This window comes from Somniosus microcephalus, chromosome 19, assembly GCF_052327205.1.
Source record: "Somniosus microcephalus isolate GS21.2 chromosome 19, FLI_Smic_1.0, whole genome shotgun sequence".
Taxonomy (NCBI): Eukaryota; Metazoa; Chordata; class Chondrichthyes; order Squaliformes; family Somniosidae; genus Somniosus; species Somniosus microcephalus.
Genome location: NC_141005.1, coordinates 52,092,606 through 52,119,810, shown reverse-complemented (window position 1 = coordinate 52,119,810; position 27,205 = coordinate 52,092,606). Strand labels below are relative to the sequence as shown.

Below are 27,205 nucleotides of genomic sequence, written 5' to 3'. Positions count from 1 at the left end.
GCTTGAAACTGAAAATAAACAGTAGCTCAAAGGGTTTCCTTTGAATGTTTGCTGAATGGTCTTGTTTCTTTATAGCATAACTGCACAAAAAGAAGTTTCACAAATGTGTCATACATCCCAGGAGTCCGCACTCTGCAAAATTGCAACGGTGGCCTCCAATTCGACTGAATGTATGATGACTCTTTTAAAACGAGTCAAGGCTAATAGCATTCTGAGGCACATCACAATAAATGTGGGTAATTTAGCATATTTCCAGATGATTATAATTTATCATTTACACCTACAACGGTTTCAATGGTTACTCGTATAAGTCCATATTTGGCTTAATTCCATTTTTAAAAAAGCTACATGATCAAGAGCAATCATTTTATAGTTGTGCAACAAAATATGAGATTTGATATGGTTTTATTGACAACAAAATGGACAGTCTCGTTTGATTTTTATGGGAATCATAGAAAACATATCTACATAAATGGCAGCTGAGAGATGAGAGATTAATGATTAATTGGCGATAGATTGCATCAACATTTAAATAAGAATAAATCATGTATTAGACAACCAATATATTTATCTTTAAAGATTTTTTTATATACTATGTATAGAAAATATTTAATATTAAATTTGGCTGGTTTTACCTTTACCTGTCAAGTCTAAGACTTATTTATTCAGCAGTGTTTCTGCAACTCTTCTCAATCCTGTTACGTTCTATATCAATGCACGCACAAACTAGCTGGCTCCAGAATGTTTGAAAATACTGTAATGTTATTTGAAAATAGAATATTTCTACAAGATTTTATGGTGACCATAATGTTGACTTTTCCCAAACTGGGTGGGAGGAGAGAAAGCACTGTTGCCTCACAGCGCCAGGGACCCGGGTTCGAATCCAGCCTCGGGTGACTGTCTGTGTGGAGTTTGCACATTCTCCCCGTGTTTGCGTGGGTTTCCTCCGGGTGCTCCGGTTTCCTCCCACAGTCCAAAGATGTGCGGGTTAGGTTGATTGGCTATGATAAATTGACCCTTAGTGTTAGGGGGATTAAATACGTGGGGTTACGGGGATAGGGTGGGATATGTAGGGGTTACGGGGATCGGGTGGGATATGTGTCGGTGCAGGCTCGATGGGCCGAAATGGCCTCTATCTGCACTGTGGGGTTTCTGTGTGATTCTGTGTGAAAGCATCGACAGGTTCAGCAATATTTAGTTCCACTACTTCTTTGGTATAACAATAATAGCCCAAAGACAAGCATATCAATGGATGAACCAACAATCTCATTTATGATTTATATTTTACTCAAACATAATGTTGAATGCCAACAGCTGAGGGACAAAGGGGTTGATAATGTGATGGCATGTGTCCAAGTCCCATATTGGGTGCGGAGGCCTACGGCCTTCTAAGCTCCCGCTGAGCATCGTGCAGCTAGCCAGTATGAAAGGCACTGGACCATGGGCACACACTGTGCACATGGCTCATTTAGACTGTGAAAACTAATTGATTTAAGGGCCTCCCCATAATGCAACCGCAGCACGTTAGAAATTCCCATTCAGAATAGGCGCTGAAGGGGAGGCCACATTTTTTTTAAATTTTTTTTTTTAAAGTGTCTGTTTTTTGACTGTTAACCCTCTTTTTCCCACTGGTCCCCCATTCCTCCGCTCTCCCTCCCTACCTACCACCACCTCCCCTTCCCATGAAAACCTGTGCTCGACTGGCAGCCAGCAATCCCTCACCGACTGCTGGCACCTGAACCCTGACACATGAAAGAGGTGCGAACAGTGCCAAATAAACATTCAAATGACCTGACCTTGTGCTATTGAGTGAGGTCAGCTCATTTGTGCGCAGGTGCATACAGTATCCCGAGGGGCAGGGGTACCAGCAGCAGAGCACAGGGACGCATAATCAAACCCCAAAAGCCCCTCCAAAGCTCAAACCAAAGATGCAATGTACGGTTACACCATGTGGTATGGCACTGAGCCATAATGACTAGGAAGGTCCCAGTTTTGATCCCTAGGCTATGCCGAGTTAGCTTGTCTTAGTAAGGGCAGGGGATGCTAAAATTGGCATTAATATCCCCAGGTCTGCCACGAAAGCAGACCTGAGTGGGAGTGGTGGCAGTGGAAGCAGCATAAAGGGAGATGCAGAGAAGGCCCAGGTCAGAGCGCGACCTGGTGCCAGGGTTAAGGATGTCACTGACCAGCTGCAGAACATTGAGGGGGGGGGGGGGGGGAAAGAGAAGAGGGTGAACAGTCAGAGGTCGTGGTCCATATTGGTACCAACGACATAGGTAGAAAGAGGGATGAGGTCCTGCAGGCAGATTTCAGGGAGCTAGGAAAGAGATTAAAAAGCAGGACCTCAAAAGGTCGTAATCTCTGGATTACTTCCAGTGCCAAGTGCGAGTGAGTATAGAAATAGGAGGATAGAGCAGATGAATGCGTGGCTGGAGAGATGGTGCAGGAGGGAGGGCTTCAGATTCCTGGGGCCGGTGGAACCTGTACAGGCCAGACGGGTTACACTTCAACAGAGCCGGTACCAATATCCTCACGGGAAGGTTTGCTGCTGCTGTTGGGGAGGGTTTAAACTAAGTTGGCAGGGGGATGGGCACCAGGATGTAGCATTAGAAAGAGAAACAAAGGGCACAAAGGATTGGGAGGGACGGCTAGCACTAAATTAACAAATAGTAAGGTATTAGGTGGGGTCAAACTAAAAGAGAACACAGATGGTCTAAGATAGATTTACAATGTATGTATATGAACACACAAAGCATAGTAAACAAGGTTGGTGAGCTGCAGGCGCAAATAGCCACATGGGAATATGATGTTGTGGCAATAACGGAGACCTGGCTCAAAAAAGGGCAGGATTGGGTATTAAATATTCCTGGATATAAGGTGTTCAGGAAAGATAGGGAACTAAAGAAAGGAGGTGGGGCGGCAGTACCGGTTAAGGAGAATGTTACAGTGCTGGAGAGAGAGGATGTCCTGGAGGGGTCAAGGACAGAATCTATATGGCTAGAGTTAAGAAATAATACAGGTACCATTACACTACTAGGTGTATTCTATAGGCCACCAACGAGTGGGGAAAAATATGGAGGAGCAAATTTGCAGAGAAATTAGAGAGATGTAAGAACTATAGAGTAGTGATAATGGGGGACTTCAACTATCCTAATATAGACTGAGATTGTTATCGTATAATGGGCAGGGAGAGGGAAGAATTTCTGAAGTGTTCAGGAAAACGTTCTTGCCAGTATGTTTCCGGCCCAATGAGGAAGGAGGCATTGATGGATCTGGTTCTGGGGAATGAGGTAGGTTAAATGGAGCAAGTGTCAGTAGGTGGACATTTAGGGAACAGTGATCATAGTATCATATGGTTTAGATTAGCTATGGAAAAGGACAGGGAGCAATCTGGAGTAAAAATACTTAATTGGAGGAAGGCCAATTTCAGTGGGTTGAGAATGGAATAAAAACAGAAAATGCTGGAAATACTCAGCAGGTCAGGCAGCATCTGTGGAGAGAGAAACAGAGTTAACGTTTCAGGTCGATGACCCTTCGTCAGAACTGGAAAAAGCTGGAGATGGAACAGGTTTTTAAGCAAGTGCAGGGGCAGGGAAAGGGGAGGAAAGAATGAAAGGGAAGGTTTGTGATAGGATGGAAGGCAGGAGAGATTAAGAGACAAAAGGGATGATCGTGCAAGGCAAAAGGAGATGGTAATGGAACAAGTTAAGAAACAAAAGATGGCTCTAGATGAAGTGTAAATGGCACTGGCAGAATGAGAGACAGCTGCCATGTGAGAGAGAGAGAAAAAAAATGGAAAAAAGAGATAGGGGCAGAGGTTATGGTCTGCAATTGTTGAACTCGATGTTGAGTCCAGAAGGCTGTAAAGTGCCTAATCGAAAGAGGAGGTGCTGTTCCTTGGGCTTACGTTGAGCTTCATTAGAACAGGGTAAGAGGCCGAGGACGGTGAGGTCTGAGTGGGAGTGGAGCGGAGCGGAGAATTAAAGTGACAGGTGACCGGAAGCTCGGGGTGTTCCCCAAAGCGGTCACCCAATCTGCGTTTGGTCTCCCCAATGTAGAGGAGACCGCATCGTGAGCAGCGAATACAGTATGCTAAATTGCAAGAAGTACAAGTAAATCGCTGTTTCACCTGGAAGGAGTGTTTGGGTTGAGAATGGATCTGGCCTGGGTAAACTGGAACCAAAGATTGGCAGGCAAAACTGTAATGGAACAATGGGCTGCCTTTAAAGAGGAAATAGTTCGGGTACAGTCGAGGTACATTCCCACTAGGGGGAAATGTAGGGCAACTAAAGTCAAAGCTCCCTGGATGACAAAAGAGATAGAAAGTAAGATGAAGCAGAAAAAGAGCGGGTATAACAGAAGTCAGGTCAAGAATACATCGAGAATCAGACTAAATATAGAAAGTTCGGAGAAGTGAAAAAGAAAAGGGCAAAGAGAGGGTATGAGAATAGAATGGCAGCTAACATAAAAGGTATTCCAAAAGTCTTCTATAGGCATATAAATAGTAAACGGGTAGTAAGAGGAGGGATGGGGCCAATTAGGGGCCAAAAAGACCTACGCACAAAGGCAGAGGGTACTAAATGAGTACTTTGCATCTGTCTTCAAGGAAAAAGATGCTGCCATAGACATAGTGAAGGAGGAGGTAGAGGAGATACTGGATGGGATAAAAATTGATAGAGGTACGAGAAAGGCTGGCTGTACTTAAAGTAGATAGGTCACCAGGATCAGATGGGATGCATCCTAGGACACTGAGGGAAGTGAAGGAACGAATCGTGGAAATACTGGCCATAATCTTCCAATCCTCCTTAGAAACGGGGGTGGTGCCTGAGGACTGGAGAATTGCAAATGTTACACCCTTGTTCAAAAAAGGGTGTAAAGATAAGCCCAGCAACTACAGGCCAGTCAGCTTAACCTCGGTAGTGGGGAAGCTTTTAGAAACAATAATCAGGGACAAAATTAACAGTCGCTTGGACAAGTGTGAATTAATTAAGGAAAGCCAGCACGGATTTGTTAAAGGCAAATCATATTTAACCAACTTGATTGAGTTTTTTGATGAGATACAGAGAGGGTTGATGAGGGCAATGCAGTTGACGTGGTGTACATGGATTTCCAAAAGGCGTTCGACAAAGTGCCACATAGTAGGCTTGCCAGCAAAGTTGAAGCCCGTGGAATAAAAGGGACAGTGACAGCATGGATACGAAATTGGCTAAGTGACAGGAAACAGAGAGTAGTGGTGAACGGTTGTTTTTCGGACTGGAGAAAGGTCTACAGTGGTGTTCCTCGGATCGGTTCTAGATAAATATTAATGACTTGGATGTGGGTGTACAGGGCACAATTTCAAATTTTGCGGCTGACACAAAACTTGGAAGTAAACAGTGAGGAGGATAGTGATAGATTTCAAGAAGACATAGACAGGCTAGTGGAATGGACGGACACGTGGCAGATGAAATTTAATGCAGAAAAGTGCGAAGTGATACATTTTGGTAGAAAGAGTGAAGAGAGGAAATATAAACTGAAGGGTACAATCCTAAAGGGGGTGCATGAACAGAGAGATCTGGGATTTTATATGCACAAATCGTTGAAGGTGGCAGTTAAAAAAGCTTACGGGATCCTGGGCTTCATGAATAGAGGTATATAGAGTACAAAAATGTGGAAATTATGATGAACCTGTATAAAACACTGGTTTGGCCTCAACTGGAGTATTGTGTCCAAATCTGGGCACCGCACTTTAGGAAGGATGTGAAGGCCTTGGAGAGGGTGCAGAAAAGATTTACGAGAATGATTCCAGGGATGAGGGACTTCAGTTATGTGGATAGACTGGAGAAGCTGGGTGATGCGCCATCAATTACTCAAAAGACTGAGGTTAAGCGAGTAACAACCAGGCTTTTATTAACTAAAGAATGAAGGTCTAGTCTCGAGTGGTCGACCCGTCCAGAATACTAAGGGACTGGGAGGTAGTCACTTATATACCTGGAATAGTGGGAGGAGTCAGCCGAGGCATGTCCAGACCTGTACCTAGTGGAATACACATACACATACAGACAGGTATAACAGTGGTTTACCACACTGGGGTTGTTCTCCTTAAAGCAGAGACAGTTGAGAGGAGATTTGATAGAGGTGTTCAAAATCATGAGGGGTCTGGACAGAGTAGATAGGCAGAAACTGTTCCCATTGGCAGAAGGGTCAAGAACCAGAGGACATAGATTTAAGGTGATTGGCAGAAGAAGCAAAGGCGACATGAGGAAAAACTTTTTTACTCAGCGAGTGGTTAGGATCTGGAATGCACTGACGAAAGGGTGGTGGAGGCAGACTCAATCACGACTTTCAAAAGGGAATTGGATAAATACCTGAAGGAAAAAAAACTGCAGGGCTACGGGGAAAGGGCGGGGCAGTGGGACTAGCTGAAGTGCTCTTGCAGAGAGCCGGCACAGGTTCGACGGGCCGAATGGCCTTCTTCCGTGCTGTAACCATTTTATGATATACCTAGACCCATTACAGTCCAAGGGCTGGAAAGTGAACATCTCTGGGTATCAGGTGAGGGCAGTATGAGACTTTACTCATACAGCCTGTCAACACTCACTGCCTTTGCTCACACAACGAATGGTCACTTGTGCAAGTTACTGGAGGGCTGCTGGTGCCTTAGTAACTTATTCTGGGGTACAGTTCCAATCGTCAGTATTTGAGAGGGGAGCCAGTGATTTAAAAAAAAAACCATCAGCCACAATATGGGAAATTTATTAACAACGAAACTTAAAACTAGTTGTTGAAAACAGTCTCATCTTCAGTTTTCTTTGCATTATTGCCATTATTTTTAATTTACAAACATACTATCCTGTGATTTATGCAATTGGATCTGAACCCAGTTTTTGTTCCCACATTCCCATACATGAAAACAGTCAGTCTAAAATCCAAATTACCATAAGATACAAATTATAAAAGGAACAGAAAGCAAAAGAAATAGAAACTATGAAAACTAAAGATGACGTTTCTCAGTATAACTTTGGTGGGAGATTGCTGGAACCCCCGGTGAAATATGGCTAAAAATGGCCATCTATGCCATTTTTCTTCAAAGTTCGGTGGAAAACTGGGAGAACCCTTGGGGAATTTCAGGGCCAAAGTTCTTTTCCAGTTCAGTTGCCTCTGCAATGTCCTTGATGCCTCCTTAGCGTGTTCCTGATAAGTATTATTTCCTTACATATTGAAATGTAAGTTAATTACAAGCATACTTTCAGAATTACTGTATGACTGTAATGGAACCAATATATCCATGAGATGACAGATATTCACTTGATTTGGTCATAGGGCATTGAAAGTGCTATGTTGTAGCTGTAGCCAACATCTTCATCATACGATGAACGACAGATTGGTAAGACAGGAGCTGATTTATCGACTGAAAAGTCGTAGACATAAATAATTCCTCGATGTCTGTAAAACAATAATTGGTAGTTAATGATCTTTAAAATCTTATTGAGCAAATTCATCATTTAATCTGTAAACTGAAGTGTGGTCTACCATAAAAGATAATCAACATGCAACTCGCAGGTGCAAAGTATGATAATCAAACGCATAAAGAACTAGTGTGGGAAAGAAGTTTGCTTTTAAAAGCAGACTTCTCCATAACGGTGACATCTTTGTTCTTTTTGAGGGTGGGTGGGAAGAGGCAGAGAGAGAAAAAGAATGAATATGAATGTGTATTCATTGTTGCATTCGTTTTTGACAACCATTGTCATCACTGACTATACCCAAGGTCAGAAATAATTAAAATTCAGGGTGAAGCTTGCACCAATTGGGGTCGATTTTGAGCGCTTACACCTGGCATTAACTGGGCAGTAACAGCCTCAAAAATAGTGTTGGTAGCTTTACCACCCTGACGATGTGGCCGGCTCCATTTTGAAAGGGGCCTACCGCCGGGTGTCCAAAGCGCCTGCCTGTTTCAGGCCATAAGCCCCTTTTAAGGTGGAAATCAGGGTCCTATGATGTATATAGGACTCCAATTGCCACTTTTGGTTGAAACTGGTCAGACAGTTCCACAGACAATGGAACTGAAGAGGCCCATCAAAATTTGTGTGTTGAATTATTTGTGTGTGCCCTGGAGGAGTATGAGTAATAAGCTGGGCCGCTGCCGCCTTGGGACAACCACCCTCTGCGATCGTGACGCCCCCCACCCCCCAAAACAACGTGAATCTTGCTGGCAGCCACCCCGGCCCAATTCTGATGAGCTGCATTGGGACTCCTATTTGGGGTCTCGCAACACACCTGTCAAATTTAAATGAAGCCGGGGCCTCAAATCTTCACTGCCAGAACAAACGCTCCCATCCATTGGTCACCCAAAAATCAAAATTGACCATCTACTTTAACAATATGTCTCAGCCCTAGCCTCAGAAAAGCAGTACATGCTGTACTGGTGTGGTGCTTCTATTTCACACAGCAGCCATCCTTGTGGTTTGAGTGACACCAATAATTTAATACCAGTTTACTGCCAAATTAGAAGTTTCAAGCCACCAATATGCACAAACTTGGTGTTGGATTGAGACTGCACAAACTTACCGAGGACCATTACGACAGTCAGAGAAAGCAGACATTCACCCCACCTATTTGGGCTTAATACAAACCTAGATTCCAGACTCAAATACTTACCTGTAGTTTTGATTGACACGTGATACAGACACATATAGGTAAACTTTAATCATTATTTCTAAATGAAGAAGACATAGACCATTCTATTTTGGATGGGAGGCATAATGCTGCGCCACTTCTGTTTGTTATATACACACAAAAATGGAACGATTGCACTGTGGATTTGTCTTACCTACGATGAGCAGTTAAGTCGTCATCCATAATACTGGCTCCTCTTGGGCATTTCTCATCGGGTATATTTGCTGTGACCAGTGTGTGTGCACCAAAACGTAGGTGTCGTACAGGGTGCCTGGAACAGTAATTACAAGATTAACCTAGATTCTCTTAGCTGTAGCTGCAATTGTTCTTTTCCGTCAATAAAACAGAAAAAAAATGGAAATGCACAGCAAGTCAGTCAGCATCTGTAAGAATACCAGTTTTGTTGAAGCATTCTATCCAAAATGTTAACCTATCTTTTTATTTCAAATGCTGATTAATCTTCAATGCATCTCTTGCATTTTCTGTTTTAAATTTCAGATTTCCAGCATTTGAAGTTTTTCTTTTTATTTCTTTCTCAGTTTGATTTTCTAGATTCTAAATTCTAGATGCTGCCTCATAAGCAAATTTGTACTTTTAGCTATTGATTTAAAAATATCATAGTTCCCCGAGTGGCTCGGCGAATTTGTCCAGTGAGCCACGGAGACCTGGAAGGCGTCAGATTCAATTCAATCCCTGGTCTATACTGAACTGAGCTCAGTCAAGAGGCAGTGCCAGTCAAACTGCCCTCCGAGCCCCTGGGTTAGGAATTAAAAATCAGACTGTTCTCGATTGCTATCCAACGATTCCTGCTGTACGGACCTCTGTTAAAGATACAATTGGGCTCAGATGTGGTGACCACAATAGCCTGCTGACATTCACCGTCAAGGCTCACACATTAAGAATGGCCACTCAGGCAAGGTATCACAGGGGGCCCCAGTGATTGTGGAACCATACCTGAGCAAGGAGTCAGTGTTACCAGGAGGGAAGGACAGAAAACTCAGAAGGTTGTTGGTTCAAGTCCCGCTTAAGAGCTTGACCACATAATCTAGGCTGGCATTCCGAGTAAATATCATCAGTGGAGCCGTGCTGAGGGAGTAATGGAGGTGCTGTCCTTTGGGTAAGATGTCTTGTGTATGTATTAAAGGAATCCTCTGGCATTACTCAAAAAGGAGCAGGGAATTTCCTGATCCTGGTCAACATTCCTTCATCAATCAATAATACCAAAAATACTGACTGGTTATTAATCTCAGTACTGTCTGTTTGATTGTGCTGTGTGCAAATTGGTTGTTACATTTGCCTACATAACAGTCACTGCACTTTAAAAGCAATTTGCTGTATGTGACGCATTTTGAGACATGTTTGAGAGACGTGATAAGGTGCACAAAATGGAAGTCTTCAAAATTGGGAAGTGAAAGAGGATCTTTGGCAGATTTCAGAAAACCACACTCAATCCCTGGGCTTGCGATTGTCCTAATCAAAGCTACATTTGAGTGAACTAATTGTTACAACTGAAATTTCTTTCTAGTGCGATCAATCCACAGAAATAGCTGATGAGCATTTACCTTCTTTAAAAAAAAATCAGATTCCAAGTTCAATAAATTCATACCTGGAATGCATTTCCCAGAGTTTGGTTCCCATTCGCTGCTCCCACACACAAACCAACCCCTCTTCACCACCACTGACAATCTTCCAGTCATCCATCTGCACTGATGACACACCCAGTTGATGGCCATAGAGAGATATCACTGCTTTATTCGTCCGAAGGTCATATACTCTCACTCTAAAAGAGAAGAGTTGACATACACTAAAAGCAGTGCCAATGTGGTATACTGTAGACTGATTGATGGAAAAAGGAAACTCAAACATATTGGTTAAGCTTCTTCAATTATTATTCTGGAGTAAAACCCTCTTTTTATAAAATCCTCTTTCCTTAATTCATGACATTTTGTGAAGGGAATACTGTATATCTTCATAATATTCACAAGTCCCCAACACCAGTCGGTGCCTCAAAAGATAAATACCATATCAACTGATGAGACTATACAGAACATATATTAATTCAAATAATTTCCTGAAATGCCAGCTCCACTACTGTATTTTATAGTCTACCTAAATCCTCTAGGGCAAATCACATCTTTCCCAAGTCCTTTACAAAGTATAATGAAATGTATGCCTGTAAAATATATCAAAATATGTCAGTTAGTTTTAATCAAATGAATCAGTAATTGACTAATGAATAAGGTCAGAGCATGTAGAGTCAGGGGACAAGTAGTAGAATGGATAGCTGGCTGGCTGAAAGACAGAAAGCAGAGAGCAGGGGTAAAGGGTAGCTATTCAGAGTGGCAGAAGGTGGGAAGCCGGTCCCACAAGGATCAGTGCTGGGACCACTGCTGTTCAGAATTTATTTTAACGATTTAGACTTTGGAATCAAAAACACCACTTCTAAATTTGTGGACGACACCAAATTGAGAGGGATAGTCAACACTGAGGAGTGTAACAAATTACAAGATGACAATAATAAGCGTGAAGAATGGGCATAAAATTGGCAAATTAATTTCAACATAGATAAGTGTAAAGTATTACATTTTGGTAAGAAAAATATAGAGGTCACATATTGCTTAGAAAAGAAGAATCTAAATGGGATAGAGGAACAAAGGCATCTGGGAGGACAAATATACAAAACTGGTGAAATGGGCAGATGCAATGCAGACGCAATTTATTGCAGATAAGTATGAAGTGATGCACTTTCGGATAAACAACATGGAGAGACAGTATAATCCAAATGGTGCTATTTTGAGGGAGGTGCAGGAACAGAGGGACCTGGGGGGTACATATTCACAAATCTTTGAAGGTGGCAGGGCAACTTAATAAGGCGATTAAGGAAGCGTATGGGATACTTGACTTTGTAAATAGGGGCATTGAATACAAAAACAAGGAAGTCGAGTTAGATATATTTCTTAAGGCTAAAGGGATCAAGGGATATGGGGAGAAGGCAGGGACAGGATACTGAATTTGGATGATCAGCCATGATCTCATTAAATGGCAGAACAGGCTCGAGGGGCCGAATGGCCTACTCCTGCTCCTATCTTCGATGTTTCTTCTATGCTAAACCTTACAAATCTCTGGTTAGGCCTCAGCTGGAGTATTGTGCATAATTCTGGTACCACACTTTAGGAAGGATGTCAAGGCCCTGGAGAGAGTACAGAGGAGGTTTACCACGATGATACAGGGATGAGGGAGTTCAGTTATGTGGAGGGATTGGAGAAGCTGTGATTGTTTTTCTTAGAGCAGCGAAGGTTAAGGGAAGAGTTAATAGAGGTATTCAAAATTATGAGGGGTTTTGATAGAGCATATAGGGAGAAACTGTTTCCTCTGGCAAGTGGGTCAGTAACCAGAGGTCATAGATTTAAAATAATTGGCAAAAGAACTAGAGTGGAAATTAGAAGAAATTTCTTCAGAGGGTTGTTAAGATTTGGAACGCACTACAACAACAACAACTCGTATTTATATAACGCCTTTAACGTAGTTAAAACATCCCAAGGTGCTTCACAGGACTATTATAAGTCAAAAAATTTGACACCGAGCCACATAAGGAGAAATTAGGGCAGATGACCAAAAGCTTGGTCAAAGAGGTAGGTTTTAAGCAGCGTCTTAAAGAAGGAAAGAGAGGTAGCGAGGCATAGAGGTTTAGGCAAGGAATTCCAGAGCTTAGGGCCAAGGCAAAAGAAGGCACGGCCACCAATGGTTGAGCGATTATAATCAGGGATGCTCAGGAGGGCAGAATTAGGGGAACGCAGATATCTTGGAGGGTTGTGGGGCTGAAGGAGATTACAGAGATAGGGAGCGGCGAGGTCATGGAGGGATTTGAAAACAAGGATGAGAATTTTGAAATCAAGACGTTGCTTAACCGGGAGCCAATGTAGGTCAGCGAGCACAGGGGTGATGGATGAACAGGACTTGGTGCGAGTTAGGACACGGGTAGCCGAGTTTTGGATGACCTCAAGTTTACGTAGGGTAGATACGTTAAATAATTTGGTTAAAAGGCCAGTTTGGTCTAATGTATTCATAGATTCTCTATTGAATGCTTCACTTGACCAGAAACAATGATCCTTTTTGATAATTGTGTACTTCATTGGAAGTAATATTATTGCTCAAAAATAGCATGACTGCTGCTCTTTTCTCCCACAAATGCAATTCAAATATTAATTCTAAACACTTATAATACATTAGACCCAACATATTCAATTGTAATCTTAGTTTTCAATGAATATATATATATTTTTTTAAACGACGGGGAGACGTTGGAGAAGGATGGAGTGGTCAACCGTGTCAAAGGCTGCAGGCAAGTTAAGAAGGACGACGAGGGATAGCTTACCTGTGTCACAGTCACAAAGTATGTCATTTGTGACTTTGATGAGAGCCGTTTCGGTACTGTGGCAGGGGTGGAAACCTGATTGGAGGGATTCAAACAAGGGTGGTGGAATCAGATTCCACAGGAACTTTTAAAAGACAATTGGACATGTACTTGAAGGACTCATTTGCAGGGCTATGGGGAAAAAGCTGGAGTGTGGGACTAAATTGGACAGCTCTTTCAAAGAGCCAGCACTGGCATGATGGGTCAAATGGCCTCCTTCTGTGCTGTAAGATTCTATTCTAAGTAGGCCCCGCACACAAATCGAAATAACGAGCATGGCGAGGTTCCGCCGATTGCGGCCATTCGAGGAGGCTCTGCAAATTAAACTCTTCCTTCTAGGCGCCCGGGCACTAGTAGGCCTGTTTTAAAAATGCTTACATATTTAAAAATATTTAATTTATTAAGAAATTGACGAATGAAACTAGTAAATGGTTTAGTATAGTTTTTTTTAAAGTCATTTTCAGTCATTTAAAATCAGGTTACTCACAGGTAGAGGACTGGGCACTCTTACTAAAATGCTTATTTATTGTGATAAACCCATTTTCAGCTGTATTAAGAAAACTGCTCTTAAATACATCAATGAATGTTTTCTCATGTAAGGAAAGAAAAACAATTATGTTCCATTACTCTGACTGATTGCACGAGTAGATGGTAGATTTTAGGTTTGTGATTATGCAAATGACTTTGGGCAGAAACTTGAACCATAACTTCAACTTTGGAAAAACAGAGCAATTTGCGCCCAGTTTTCCGACTGCGCCCAAAGTGGAAACTTGATGATTTTATTGATATTTTTCACTTTTTTTCTCTTTGATTTGATTCCTCAATTATGCTACTTGCTGCCCTTCTTCATCTTTCAGATATAAAGGGAGCCTCATCCTGAGCAGGGTCACTATTCTTCTGTGGCCAACAGGAAGGTGCTTCTGTGAGACATGGCTGCTACTAACACATACCCTGACTGAGACAGATTGCTCCATTAACTTGTGGCCACCCATAGTGCAATTTACAAGAGTTAGAAAATCTTATCCCTCAAAAGGGGATCGGGAGTTCCAGTTTCAGAATGGTGGCTCCACTCCACAACAGCTATTATTAATACATTTACCATTAAAAAAAAAATCATTCTATAATCCATGCTTTGTGAATGCGTTTTGGAGCTCTTTATTACCAATTCCCAGTATTCATTTTATTCAATGCAAGAAATACTGATTCATTAGTTTAAACATTGAGTGACATATTAAAGTGATGGTTAACTGGTGTATATAAAAGTAAAAATCTCCCTTCTTCAAAAATATGAGTGTTCTGGTACTACTCATTCCTTTGTCCTCTTAATTGTCCATAAAAATTCAGTTGATTTGCTTCTTGGATTCTGACAAAAGAGCTGCATGCACTACTTTGTGCATGTTGTGCAGTGAAAGCAGCAATCCAGTGCCAGAATTCCCAACTTGCATCAACAGCTAGTTAATCAGAGAAATCTCCCCTCAATCACACTTCTAAAAACGTCGGGGAAAAATCTTGATTCTGATGCTTTTTAAAAGTTTATTTTCAATAAATTTCTCATTTTACTTAGCTCTATTTCTCTCTCTGTGGGTTTCCTTAATCCAAAGTAGAGATGAAGAAGAATGGAAATGCCCATGAGGGTTCTGAGTCAGACGGAAACTTAAGCGGCACTTTTAACCCAATGGACAGTCTCAATGAAAGGAAACCCGATCCTTATTAGTGTTGCAGATTCCAGCCACAACACAGCACCAACAGTTGTTAAGTTATATTTCCATGTTGCAGCTGGATAAGGATCAGAAAAGAACACTGCTATAGTAACAGATTCCTGAAATTATGGCAAATCCACCCTCCAGAGGGGAGAGAGACTGGAACTGAAACCAGATGAAACTCAACAATAGTTATTAAAAATGTTATTTAAAAAAAATGAAATAGTTCTGGCGAATCCTGCGTCTGTTTGGTCTAGGTTTTATGTTTTGTAATAGGATGAACCATTCTCGAGCACCTTCCAGCAACAGGCAAACAGCAGATTTGGCCACACCCTAGTGGAAGGCCAGCCACCCTGTCCTCTCAGGTGCATGACCCAGAAGGGATCAGTAAGGAAGAAAAACCATGGGATTAGGAGTACAACATGCCCAAACAAAGAAATCTGTTTATGCAAATTTAGGGATGACTTTGGTCTTCGTCAGTCACAAGCTCATAATGAATCAGCAGCCTCTTTTACATTGCATCCTATTTTCTTTTCCATTGACTTCAGGTTGCTTGAAGTAAAAAAATCAGATTACTCCACAAGATAGAATTTTGTAGTATCAGTGGGAATTTGATACACTGGGTTAGGAACTGGCTACAATCCCGCAGGCAGAAAGTTATAGTCAATGGTTGTGGATCGGTATTAGGCCTATTACTGTTCACGGTTTTCATTAACAACCTGGACAGTGATGTTGGGGATATGGTCACCAAGTTTGAAGATGCTACAAAAAGTTGTTCGAGTGTTAAGACTGTTGAGAGTACAATCTTCTGCAAAAAGGTTTAGATGTGCTCGGGGAATGGACCAAACAATGGCAAATGGCATTTAACCTAACCAAATGCAGTGTGTTGCATGTAGGCAGGACCAACACAGAATATACTTACCATTTACAGGGAACAATACCGAAATTGGTTGAGAGAGAAAAGTGTTACTGTACACAAATCACTCATGGTTCATGACCAATGCAGAGATGCCGTAGCCAAAGCAAACAATGTAGAAATAGAACCATTCAATATAAGTCAAAAACAAGTCAATACAAGTACTGCGTCTAGTTTTGGTCCCCTCACATGGTGGATGATATAGTGGCCTTAGAAAAGGTTCAGAAGAGAGTCACAACAATGATTCCCAGCTTAAAGAACCTTAGTTACTCAGAAACGCTTAAAGAGCTGGGTCTATTTACTTTAGAGCAGCATAGATTTAGAGGCGACCTGATAGAGGTATACAAAATAATGAAAGAGCTGGATTGCATATCTATCGATAGATTATTTCAATTTGACAGATTGGGCACATGTACACAAGAGCAGGAATAGGCTAGATGTTAGGCAGTTCTTCTTTTCCCAGAGAATAGCGCGCCTCTGGAGTGTGTTGCTGTGTTGTGCTGTGTGTGTTGGCTCCCTGCATGTCTTCAAAAAGGAGCTGGGTCAGTTCTTGGCTGGAGCAGAGATTGCATCTTATAAAGGGTAGGCAATTTACCAGTTTACATAAGCATAGTCAACATGGTCTCCCGGACTGATTTTGATTGCCCGAGGGGGTGAAGAAGGAATTTTCCAGATTTCTTTTCCCATTTGGCCCTGGGTTTCTTTTTCTATATTTTTTTTCTTTCCTGGGAGATTACATGGCTGCTGGAGAGTAGGAAGTGTCTAGTCATGAGGGTCCAAGCATCAAGAATGTAGGGCAGGCTACAGAATGATGGACCAGCTGGTCTTTCCCTGCCTGTCATTTTTGTAAGTTTGTGATGGAAAAGAAAATTGTGCGTGGTGTAAAACAGGGCTCGAGCCTGCCATGAGCCATTTTGCACGACTGATGAAGACCAATTTCACCCCTCCCCCCATCTCTTTTATATGCATTAGTACGTCCTCTAATTCGTGGAGCAATATGGCTATCTTTCAGATCATATGGCATTTCAAGAAAGCTAAAGCAATAACTTCTCAACACTATTCAGGTCAAGCAGGGTTAGAGGATGGCAGGATAAATGGACCAAAGCAGGGGATGGATAGAGGAGGGGAGAGAGGGTGAGGGCACAGAGGAGAGCAAGGGCGATGGGAAAAGGCAAGAGGGAAGATGGGGAGAGGGAGGCTGGTGAGAGCGGAACTGTAGGACAGTCATTAATTTTAAAGTAAGTTTTTTCTTGCCAAACAGTTCTGATTGGAATATCAATTGCATGCTACCCATTTATTCAGGGATCACGCCAACTCCACGGACAAAACATGCTCACATCCATAAAGACTTCAGTGTACAGGAAAGAAGTTGGGGCCAAAATGCAGGACGACAGTTGAGTGTTGGAGGGAAGTCGGGTAGAAAGTTTCCTACATTACAACAGTGACTATACTTCAAAAGTACTTCATTGGCTATAAAGCACTTTGGGATGTCCTGAGGTTGTGAAAGGCACTATATAAACGCACGCCTTTCTTCAAGTTTGGTGAAGTATTGGGACAGATGGTCCTACAGGCTCAAAATTACAGGATTGGGAAGACAATACAGATTCTAAAATTTCTTCAGGTAACATTTTTAAAATCAAGGTACAGGAAACTTTGTGCTATCCGGCACCGATGGGACCGAGCTGTTGCCGTCCCATCAAAAGTGCCGGACAAACCAGCGCTAATGTTGAAACATACGGAGATTTTGAGCTCCGTATCTGGCAACAAACTCTGTTGCTTAGCAACAGCTTCTAAACAGTCGGCCGTACCTTGCAAGCGTCTCTGTAGCTTAGCAACAGCTTCAGCGAGACCTTGCAGAGCCTGACTGGTGAAAAAAAAAGCAACGAAAAGAAAAAAAACCTAACGAAACGGCTCCTGATTTTTGCCGGTGGCTCGCGCATTCCGGACAGTTAACCTCCGGATAAGCCAAAGTTTCTTGTATTTCAGTTAAAAAAAAGTCATTACATTCATTCCGATCACTGTTTTAAATCGTAGTTTTGTTCTAACCGCATACTCAGACATACAGTGGGAGCACAAACATTGCTGCAGAGCCAACCAGTGGCCAGGATGTGAGACTACATGCATACTATCTTTACTTCAGCCGTTGTTTTATCTAGTGACATTATGCTAGATTTAGTATTGATATCACCTATCACAGCACCAACTACAAGCCTAACAGGCACTGCATGGGATGCTGTGACTCACCTTCGATTTTAATATGTAATAGATTATAGTATCAGTTCTACTCGTTTTATCCCAGCAACAATTTCTACTTTCTAATAAATGCATTACAAGCAGATCCAAAGAAAACCACTACTGTTCTGCTAGGGTTTTGGAGTTATGCACACGGTTGCTAAGTGGCCATTCGGTCACCCTATTTTTTTGTGTGCTTCTATACTGGAACCCATAACACTCCCTGTAACAGTGTTCAGAGATTACAAATTCCCAATCCATCACTGCATTCCAGTTCTTTTCTAGCACGGGTCTTTGGCCTGCAACACGGTGGCATAGTGGTTAGCATTGTTGCCTCACAGCGCCAGGGACCCGGGTTCGAATCCGGCCTCGGGCGACTGTCTGTGTGGAGTTTGCACATTCTCCTCGTGTTTGCGTGGGTTTCCTCCGGGTGCTCCGGTTTCCTCCCGCAGTCCAAAGATGTGCGAGTTAGGTTGATTGGCTATGATAAATTGACCCTTAGTGTTAGGGGGATTAAATACGTGGGGTTACGGGGATAGGGTGGGATATGTGTTGGTGTAGGGGTTACGGGGATCGGGTGGGATATGTGTCGGTGCAGGCTCGATGGGCCGAAATGGCCTCTATCTGCACTGTGGGGATTCTGTGATTCTGTGAACACTCACATCCCAAAGCTTTTTTTCCCCCAAAAGCTACTTACAAAATAAAATCTCATTCCCTACAGGACGAGAATCATGCGGAAAAGACAACAAGCCTTCATCACAGTGCGAGTGCTTTTACAGACACTCACATCTGCTGATGCAGAAGCAGTATCAATTTGAATACAAAGACAAACAAGCGCTTTTATTATTCATTTGTAAGAATTTGCCAGGCAAAGTGCTCTAGAATTAATCAATCTAAAGTTCATAAAGTAATTTGACAATTAATCAATTATTCTGCAAGCTGCTCCTCAGATACGAGTATCCTTTTCTTGGCAGGCAAACCATACCCCACAATCTAACACCTACCGTGGGACTGGGCTGCCAACTGCACCCACAATTTACAGCTAAAAGTATGCTCCTTAGAAGCAAAGAAAAAATCCATTAGACTTTGGCCTTGTGCCACAATTCTACAATATCTGTGCTTCTATTACCATTTCCCCACTGTTTATGGATTATCATTTTGAGCAGCTTAGCCAAAGGACTGTCTGAGGAAATCTCTAAAGCACCTGAAACAAGGACCTTTTTGGTGCCTTTAATCAACTAAATGGAATCTGAAATCTGCTCATTGGAGCTTTTGTCACAGGAGGGCTACCATAGCGCTCTGTGCACACATGTTCCCTCACTCTCATCACACAGACATGTTGGTTTTATATGATACAGTGTTCAGTCTTTAATTTTAAAGCAAGTCTTTTCTTGCCAAATAAATTGTGCAGGCAAAAAAAGCAATCTTTAACAGTTCTCATTGGAATACCAACTGCATCAACCAAATGCTACCCATTTATTTAGAGAACAAGCCAACTCCAGGGACAAAACATACTCGCATCCATAAAGACTTCAACTTGCCGTATTTTTTTTCAAAAAAGGAAAAATGTACTCAAGTATTTTTTTTAAAATAAAGCAATCTGATTTTTCCTATCAAAATATAATGAATGACCATGTAGCAGACAACCTCTATTTTTTCTGGTGCGTAGAAATATAATTTGTATTCTTCACTTGTGGCAAATGACAGCCATGACACTACCATTTTGCATTTGACATGAGCCTGTCACAAGACGACCACTGATGTCAAGTTTCAATTCATCTGTATTCATATATCATTTTATGAAAACAAACAGCTCCATCAATAAAAAAAAATAATTTGAAAAAATGTCACTGTTTCTGTTGCAACACAAAGTATTGTTTTATGTAAACATAAAATTCAGTGAACAGTGATGCAGCCAAAAAACAGCTGATACTCACTGGACCAGACAGCAGTATTCTCTGACTCGGTCCTGCCTCGTGCACTTGAAATTCTTTGAGCATATTGCTTGTTGTGCTCTTCACTCAACAGAATAGAATCGGTGTATTAAAAAAGTACACATTGCAATTAGGAAGCAAGGTATTTTTGTTCCTGCCCAATTTTGGCACAGCCAGCATTTATTGCCCATCCCGAACTGCCCTTGAGAAGGTGGTGGTGAGCCATCTTCTTGAACCGCTGCAGTCCATGTGGTGAAGGTACCCCCACAGTGCTGTTAGGGAGGGAGTTCCAGGATTTTGACCCAGTGACGATGAAGAAACGGCGATCTATTTCCAAGTCAGGATGGTGTGTGACTTGGAGGGGAACTTGGAGGTGGTGGTGTTCCCATGCGCCTGCTGCCCTTGTCCTTCTAGGTGGTAGAGGTCGCGGGTTTGGGAGGTGCTGCCGAAGAAGCCTTGGTGTGTTGCTGCAGTGCTGTTGCTACACTTCCAGCTTAATGTCAGCAAAACTTGAAGCCATCCTCTGCAACCCCCACCTGATGCCATAAACCTCCTCAGTTGCCACCTCAGGCTAAGTCTGGAGGTGTGAATCCTTAGCATATTCATCAACTTCAAACTGGGCTTTCTTCCCCTTATCTGTTGTTAAGTTAACAAGAGGGCTGTGTTCCTTAGACTACCACTGCCCCTAACTTTCTTCCAGCTCTCCCTCGCCACTATTGAAATTCGAATCAGCTCAAAGCACAACTTCTCTAATGCTCTCCCAGCTGGCTTCCTTGCCTCCATTCTCCAAAAAACTAAAACACATTCTCATCAACCCCATTCTTTCCCATCTTTACTTGTTCCCCATGCCTCAGTGAATTGATTTCAATATCCTTATCCTCACTTTGAAATCTCTCATTGCCTCACTTCACCCTATTTCAGAAATCTCCTCTAGCCATACATCCCTGCATACACCCTGTTCCATTGACACTGGGTTGCACCTTGTTCCCCACCGTAGGTGTAATATCAGTGAATCCTGCTCCCCTCCCTGTGATTTTTCATTAGCCTCATTATTGCCCAGGTAATCAGCACAAGTAGACAATGATTCCAGTTTCATTCAAATAGTGTGTAGGATTCGCAAAATCCAGCCTACATTTTAAAACCCCTGAAATGGCCACATTTTTAAGAGCACAAGATTGAGTCGGCAGATTACATGACTCATTTCAGAAGGACATACCACTGCAATACCTTAAAGAAACCTGAGTCACCACCGATTGGAAAATTCCAGACTGACTGCAATTGATGTGGTAATAAAGGTAGCAGCAGTAACGAAGTCAAAAACAAAGGACCTGCACTTGAAAAGGTCATGTTAATCGCCAGATAAACGTAAACCCATCACTGAAATCACAGAGCACAGACAAGACCCATTATCTGCATCAAACTCAGCGGGACACGGGACATAACCCATCAGTTTGGTTTCGGCCACGATTAAAGTCGTTAAACTAAAGTACCAGCTTTTGTCAAAGTAGCCGGCCCAAAACTTTGACAAAAGAAAACCCCTGATTTGGCGCCAAAGATAAGGGCAAGGAAACGGTACAACTGTTGGGGGAAAAATCGACGGGCGGAAGGTACGATCGGAGGCAGAGAACAACGAGAGGTTAAGGTTAAGTTGAACGGTTCGAGTGGAGAGGTCCGATTAGGAGGTTCGATTTTGGTTTGAAGAGCACGGAGGTTCTACAAGTTCGAGCAGGTTCAGGAGCCCGTCCCAGAAGGAAGATCAATCGGGAATCCCGGAAGCTACAGGAGCACCAAGGTCGAGGACAGTTTTAAAACCCTGGTGAGCATAGAGGCCCAACTCCACCTAGCTGACCTAGTAGAGGGATACTTTAGAGAAGGGAGGGTTTTAATATTAAGGGCTTTGTAATCGGGAGTGTTATTTATCCTTCGTTGTACCGCGCGCTTTCCCCACCCCCATTTTATTATACCGCAGCTAATGAATTGATGTATTTTAAGATAGTCAAAGTAATTCTTGTGTGTTAAATTTTAGTTCCCATTGGGAGGCGTGTTAATGATTTTGTCTGTGTTGTTTCTTTGTTCCCTGTGTTTTTATTCTCCTTATAAATAAAGAAACCATTAATTTTAAAACCTACCTTGTCTCACCTGATCCATTTGTCTTCCGAGTCACAAGTTGGGCCAACACATCAAGGTAGTTTGGCAATAAGTCCAGTGTCTAGAATCAGTGAGGGGGGAGCGCTTCGAAACCGCTCACGAGCAGTGTGAAATCAAGAATCGATCTCGCACACCACAAGCTCGTTAAAAAGACCCCTTACAAGTGGTTGCCTCCACTTCAAAATAATTTTACTGGTTGTCTGACACACAGACCCAGCTAGATCCACCCTACCTGTTATGGCATTGGCTTGCGTGGTTACATAGAAACATAGAAGATAGGAGCAGGAGTAGGCCATTCAACGAGATCATGGCTGATCATCCAAATTCAGTACTCTGTCTCTGCCTTCTCCCATATCCCTTGATCCCTTTAGCCTTAAGAAATATATCCAACTCTTTCTTGAATATATTTAATGAACTGGCCTCCACCGCCCTCTGTGGCAGAGAATTCCACAGGTTCACCACTCTCTGGGTGAAGAAATTCCTCCTCATTTCAGTCCTAAATGGCTTACCCCTTATCCTTAGACTATGACCCCTGGTTCAGGACTCCCCGGCCATCAGAAACATCCTTCCTGCATCTAGTCTGTCCAGGCCTGACAGAATTTTATAGGTTTCGATGAGATCCACTCTCAATCTTCTAAACTCCAGTGAGAATAAGCCCAATCGACACAATCTCTCCTCATACGTCATTCCTGCCATCCCAGGTATCAGCCTGGTGAATCTTCGCTGCACTCCCTCCATGGCAAGAACGTCCTTCCTCAGGTAAGGCGACCAAAACTGCCCACAATACTCAAGGTGTGGTCTCACCAAGGCCCTGTACAACTGTAGCAAGACATCCTTGTTCCTGTACTCGAACCCTCTTGCTACGAAGGCCAACATACCATTTGCCTTCTTAACCGCCTGCTGCACCTGCATGCTTACCTTCAGCGACTGGTGCACTGGTGTCATCTTCAAAAGCAATTCTCATGTTGAACAAAAAGGGCTATTTCACCAATGTGGAGGATTGTGGAAAGAGGAAGCCCTAATTACTGCAGTCAAAAGAAAGGGGCCCCGGGCACCATCTTACATCTTTCTTCCCCTGCTTTAAAAATAATTCTTATTTTATTTCACAGGTTTTATTTTCAAAATATTAATGGCGTCAGAGAAAAAAATAACACTTGCATTCAGTTTCTTCAGTCAGCTGTAATGGTGGCACCCTTTACCCACACTCCTCTGCAACTGTGAAATAGCCTTATTCTTTTGTAACAAAGCGAGAATTTCTTTTGAATTCAGAAAGCAAGCCAGACCATACAAGACATTGGCTCCGCAGATCAGGACTTACTGATGCATAAGTGCTGGATGGAACAATCCTGACTACCTTGGGTGTTGTTTCCCATTTCCTCCACTACCAATGGCGTCAAACATTAATGCCCTGCCCTGTGAAACACCCTCTCAAAATGTCTCCATCGTGCCACCTCTCTTCCTACTTTCAAAAGCTTCATAAAAGCGCTTCTCTTTGACCAATCGTTCCGTTATCCCTTTTGCTCTCCTGCTTAGTGTCTGCTACTTATTTTCTGTCCAGTAAAGTGCTCAGAGACATCTTTCTATACAATGAGAGACACTGTCGTGATGTACATTGTTCTTCTGCCTTTCTGAATCACGTACATCAAGCGGAGAGTTTCTTGATCAAGCCTGGTCATGCTAATTCCCACAGCACAATGAGACAAAAAAATTTTTTAAATAGCACATGCAGTATTTAGTAATGTTATATCTCAGTAAGAATACAAGAAGATTTTTAAAAAATTACAATGCTTCCACTAGTAGTCCCACCAGAGACTATTTTAATGAACGGGATCCAGAAATGTAACGTAATTCTGCAATGCGAGTAAGGCTGATGCAAGCAGATTAATGCTAACAGCACCAATCATTTCTCTGACTAATGATCACAACAGTGAAGCCAAAAATGACACAACCACATTAGTGTTAACAGGATAAATAATTTCTTTGACTTTTTTCCAACACAGTTGAAGCAGACGTGCTTTAAATTTTGAACAAGAGGAGATTTAAAAAAAAAGATTGCCTTGTTTGCTAGGTTGTACTGCACATAGCAATTCAAGACGAGTTTATGTCTGAGTGCACAGGAGTTAGACAGACCACTCAGATTTCTTGATTTTCAGCAACTCCAAAGTTGGTTCTGCCTTTCGGGATGTGTGTATAAAATAGGTATCAGCATCACGCAGGTACATTTGTGTATGACAGTGCACATCATATTGAAAGCAAGCATTGAAGGTGAAAGTGGAAACTAAAGGAAGAAACTGTTGCTGAACATAGTGAGATACAGGTGGTGCACAAAAAAGACAGCATTTTCAATAACAATTTGTTGCTGAGATGATGTACTGGATGTTCAGCCAATGTCCTGATGTACACCAGAAGTTATACTGCTACTTGGGAACTGGAAATAGATTACAAACTCCCAACTGCAGGAATTTCATTCCTCCTATTTTAATATACTACGAAGTAAGATCGCTGTGAAAGTGGCAGTACAAGTATATATATATATATATATATACCCTTCTGAAAAACTAGCAAAAGCTGAACATCACCAGAAAAGGTTTGTAAGTGCAATGGGATACAGGCTTGCAACTTCTGGCCTCTTGAGCATCCCTGATTATAATTGCTCAACCATTGGTGGCCATGCCTTCTGCTGCCTAGGCCCTAAGCTCTGGAATTCCCTGCCTCAACCTCTCCGGCTCTCTTTCCTCCTTTAAGACGCTCCTTAAAACCTACCTCTTTGACCAAGCTTTTGGTCACCTGCTCTAATTTTCTCCTTATGTGGCTCGGTGTCAAATTTTGTCATTTTATAATACACTCCTGTGAAGAGCCTTGGGATGTTTTACTACGACAAGCTGTTGTTGTTGTTAAGCTGCAGATACACCCAGCATTCCTCAACTCACATTGGAGGAAATAAGCTATAGGTACATGAAAGGCACTATATAAATGAAAGTTCTTTCTTTCTTTAAGCCCTGGTATCAACACTAATTTTGAAAAGGAACCGATGAGAGAAAGTTACTTACTGAGTTTATAAATATCCAAGTGTGTTTCTGTTAACTAGGTCATATAGTGCTGTTTACAAATACAATAATGCTCATTTTCAATAGGACTTCAATATTTAATTAAGATAATGACATTTATGTGGTTCAATAACATCTGACAAAACAATTTCATTAAAATGCTGAAGCAAAATTACTTTCCCTCCTCCCCAATGCATGGGGATTAAAGATGAAGAGGACATTAAACCAATGTAAATAGTCAAGCATGAAGATCCAGGTTTTATATAAATATTTTCCACATACTTCCTGTCCTTGTTTCCAGTAACAGCCAGGTAAGGAGGACTATCGCTTAGGTTCACACAGGTGAAGTCTCCTGCAGAGTTACCCAGTGTCGCCAAAGGTTGAGCTGTTTGCAGGCAATAAACTTGGACCTAGAAGATAATGAAAGTTCTGTAATGATAAAGTACACCAAAGTAAAACGACTAGCAACCAGAACAAGTATTTTAAAAACAGCTGACCTTTTTATGTTGTTGCAGTGAATACTAATATTTACATCAGCAAGACAAGCAGTCAATATTTGGGCTACATTTTCCAGCTACGAATGGGTAAAAAATCTAGCCATATGATTAATTCAAATCTACCCCTGCAAATGGCTGTATTGTACTAACGTATTAAACACAAGTACTCTGTTGGTATTGGATGAAAGTGCAATGAAAATTTTACAAAACAAGTAAAACAATGCCACAAAGGATTGACAGATATCAGCTTTGACAGATAGCTCATAATGTAAATTATTAATGTTTATTAAAATTAACCAAAAGAAATACTTTTTAAAAAGTTTGAACTTGCTCTGTCTTTGAATTTATATTTAGCAACATTTTTTGCCTGCCATTTACGTCATTTTATACAGGTCACTGGATTAGCCCTTTGAATCCATTACAGACTCGGCTAATTGATTATTTTCTTTGTTACCTAATGTATTGATTATTGCTGTACTTGGTCAACTCGTCAAAATTTTAAAAAGGTCATCAAAAAGAGTTAAGTAATGTTCCCAGGAGCATAGCAAGGCTTTTGAAACAGTAATGGACTGACTGCAAGAAACCACTAAGTGAGTAATTCAATTTTCAATATTCCAGACTAGAACAATGAGTAACACTATCAGGAGCTGATGGCAGAATACGGAGCAGAATTATGCATAATTACTGTGATATTTTACAAAAAAAAGTCAAAATGCATCTGATTGCACTTAAAAATCAATAGATTTCCTAGACAAATCATTTGTTTTAGATGTAATCAAAGCACCAGTTTAGAGGATGCACAGTTTTATACTTTCAGGATTGGGCTACTTTTTGGCATGCATGCCTCATTTCTGAATAGATTGCTAGGGCATTAAATATTCTGGAAATTTACTTAATTCAAGGTTTCATTTTTCTGTGATACATACATTCTTTAACCTTTGTGTAAAGAAGCACAACCGTCACACAATGGACTTTTAAAAGTATTTTCAGGTTATTCGATTACAATTCAACAATTTGGTCATTTAGAGATTTTTTTTTTACTTCATATGCAAAAAATATTTCAATCATAATAAACCAAGTGAATGAAAAAAGCTGTAAAAATATAATTCTGTAAGGAAGTGGCAGTGAAATGTAAAATGGTTAAGGGCAGAAACTTTCAACTCAAGTGTTCCAGGATGGAAGTACTATGTAACCTCCACCAACATTAAGCATGATTGCATGTCACAAATGGTAACAATCAGCAACCTCAGTGCCTTGCAAATCGTAAATTTGGAGCTGCAAATTGTGGATCAGAATTTACATACACTTTGATCGAGACTAGGTCACAGATTACTGAGCCAGAATTCAGTTACGATTCTTATTTTACTTTTACCCAAAATTGCAACGTGAAATACTATTCTATAAATACTTGCATCTATCGAAGATTCCTCTCTCTGCTGTTGTAACATTAACCAGTTTAAAATAGGTTATTACTGCTAAAATAGAGAGAGAAATTTCCGATGAAAGCATTAACGTTTTTGAATGTTAGTATTCCATGTCATAATTTCAGAGCCTCAGTATTTAAACAAGCATTTCCAAAAGTATAGGGCAATTGCCTACTGTGGAGTCTTAACTTACACTTGCATAGTAATGCAGCACGACATCCTAAACTGAGCAAGAATA

General features: G+C 41.6%; 1 protein-coding gene across 1 annotated transcript in view; it reads right to left on the bottom strand.

The window, feature by feature from the left end:
- Nucleotides 1–6,719: 6,719 nt before the first annotated feature.
- The window catches only part of fbxw8 (F-box and WD repeat domain containing 8), a 137,619-nt gene continuing 117,133 nt past the window's right edge, over nucleotides 6,720–27,205 (bottom strand). The window contains exons 8-11 of the mRNA XM_085961777.1: nucleotides 25,329–25,456; nucleotides 10,262–10,435; nucleotides 8,810–8,926; nucleotides 6,720–7,425 (exon numbers count right to left, since the gene is read on the bottom strand). Of these exons, the coding sequence (XP_085817903.1) occupies nucleotides 7,284–7,425; nucleotides 8,810–8,926; nucleotides 10,262–10,435; nucleotides 25,329–25,456 (561 nt within the window). The 3' untranslated portion in view covers nucleotides 6,720–7,283. The remainder of the gene's footprint in view (nucleotides 7,426–8,809; nucleotides 8,927–10,261; nucleotides 10,436–25,328; nucleotides 25,457–27,205) is intronic.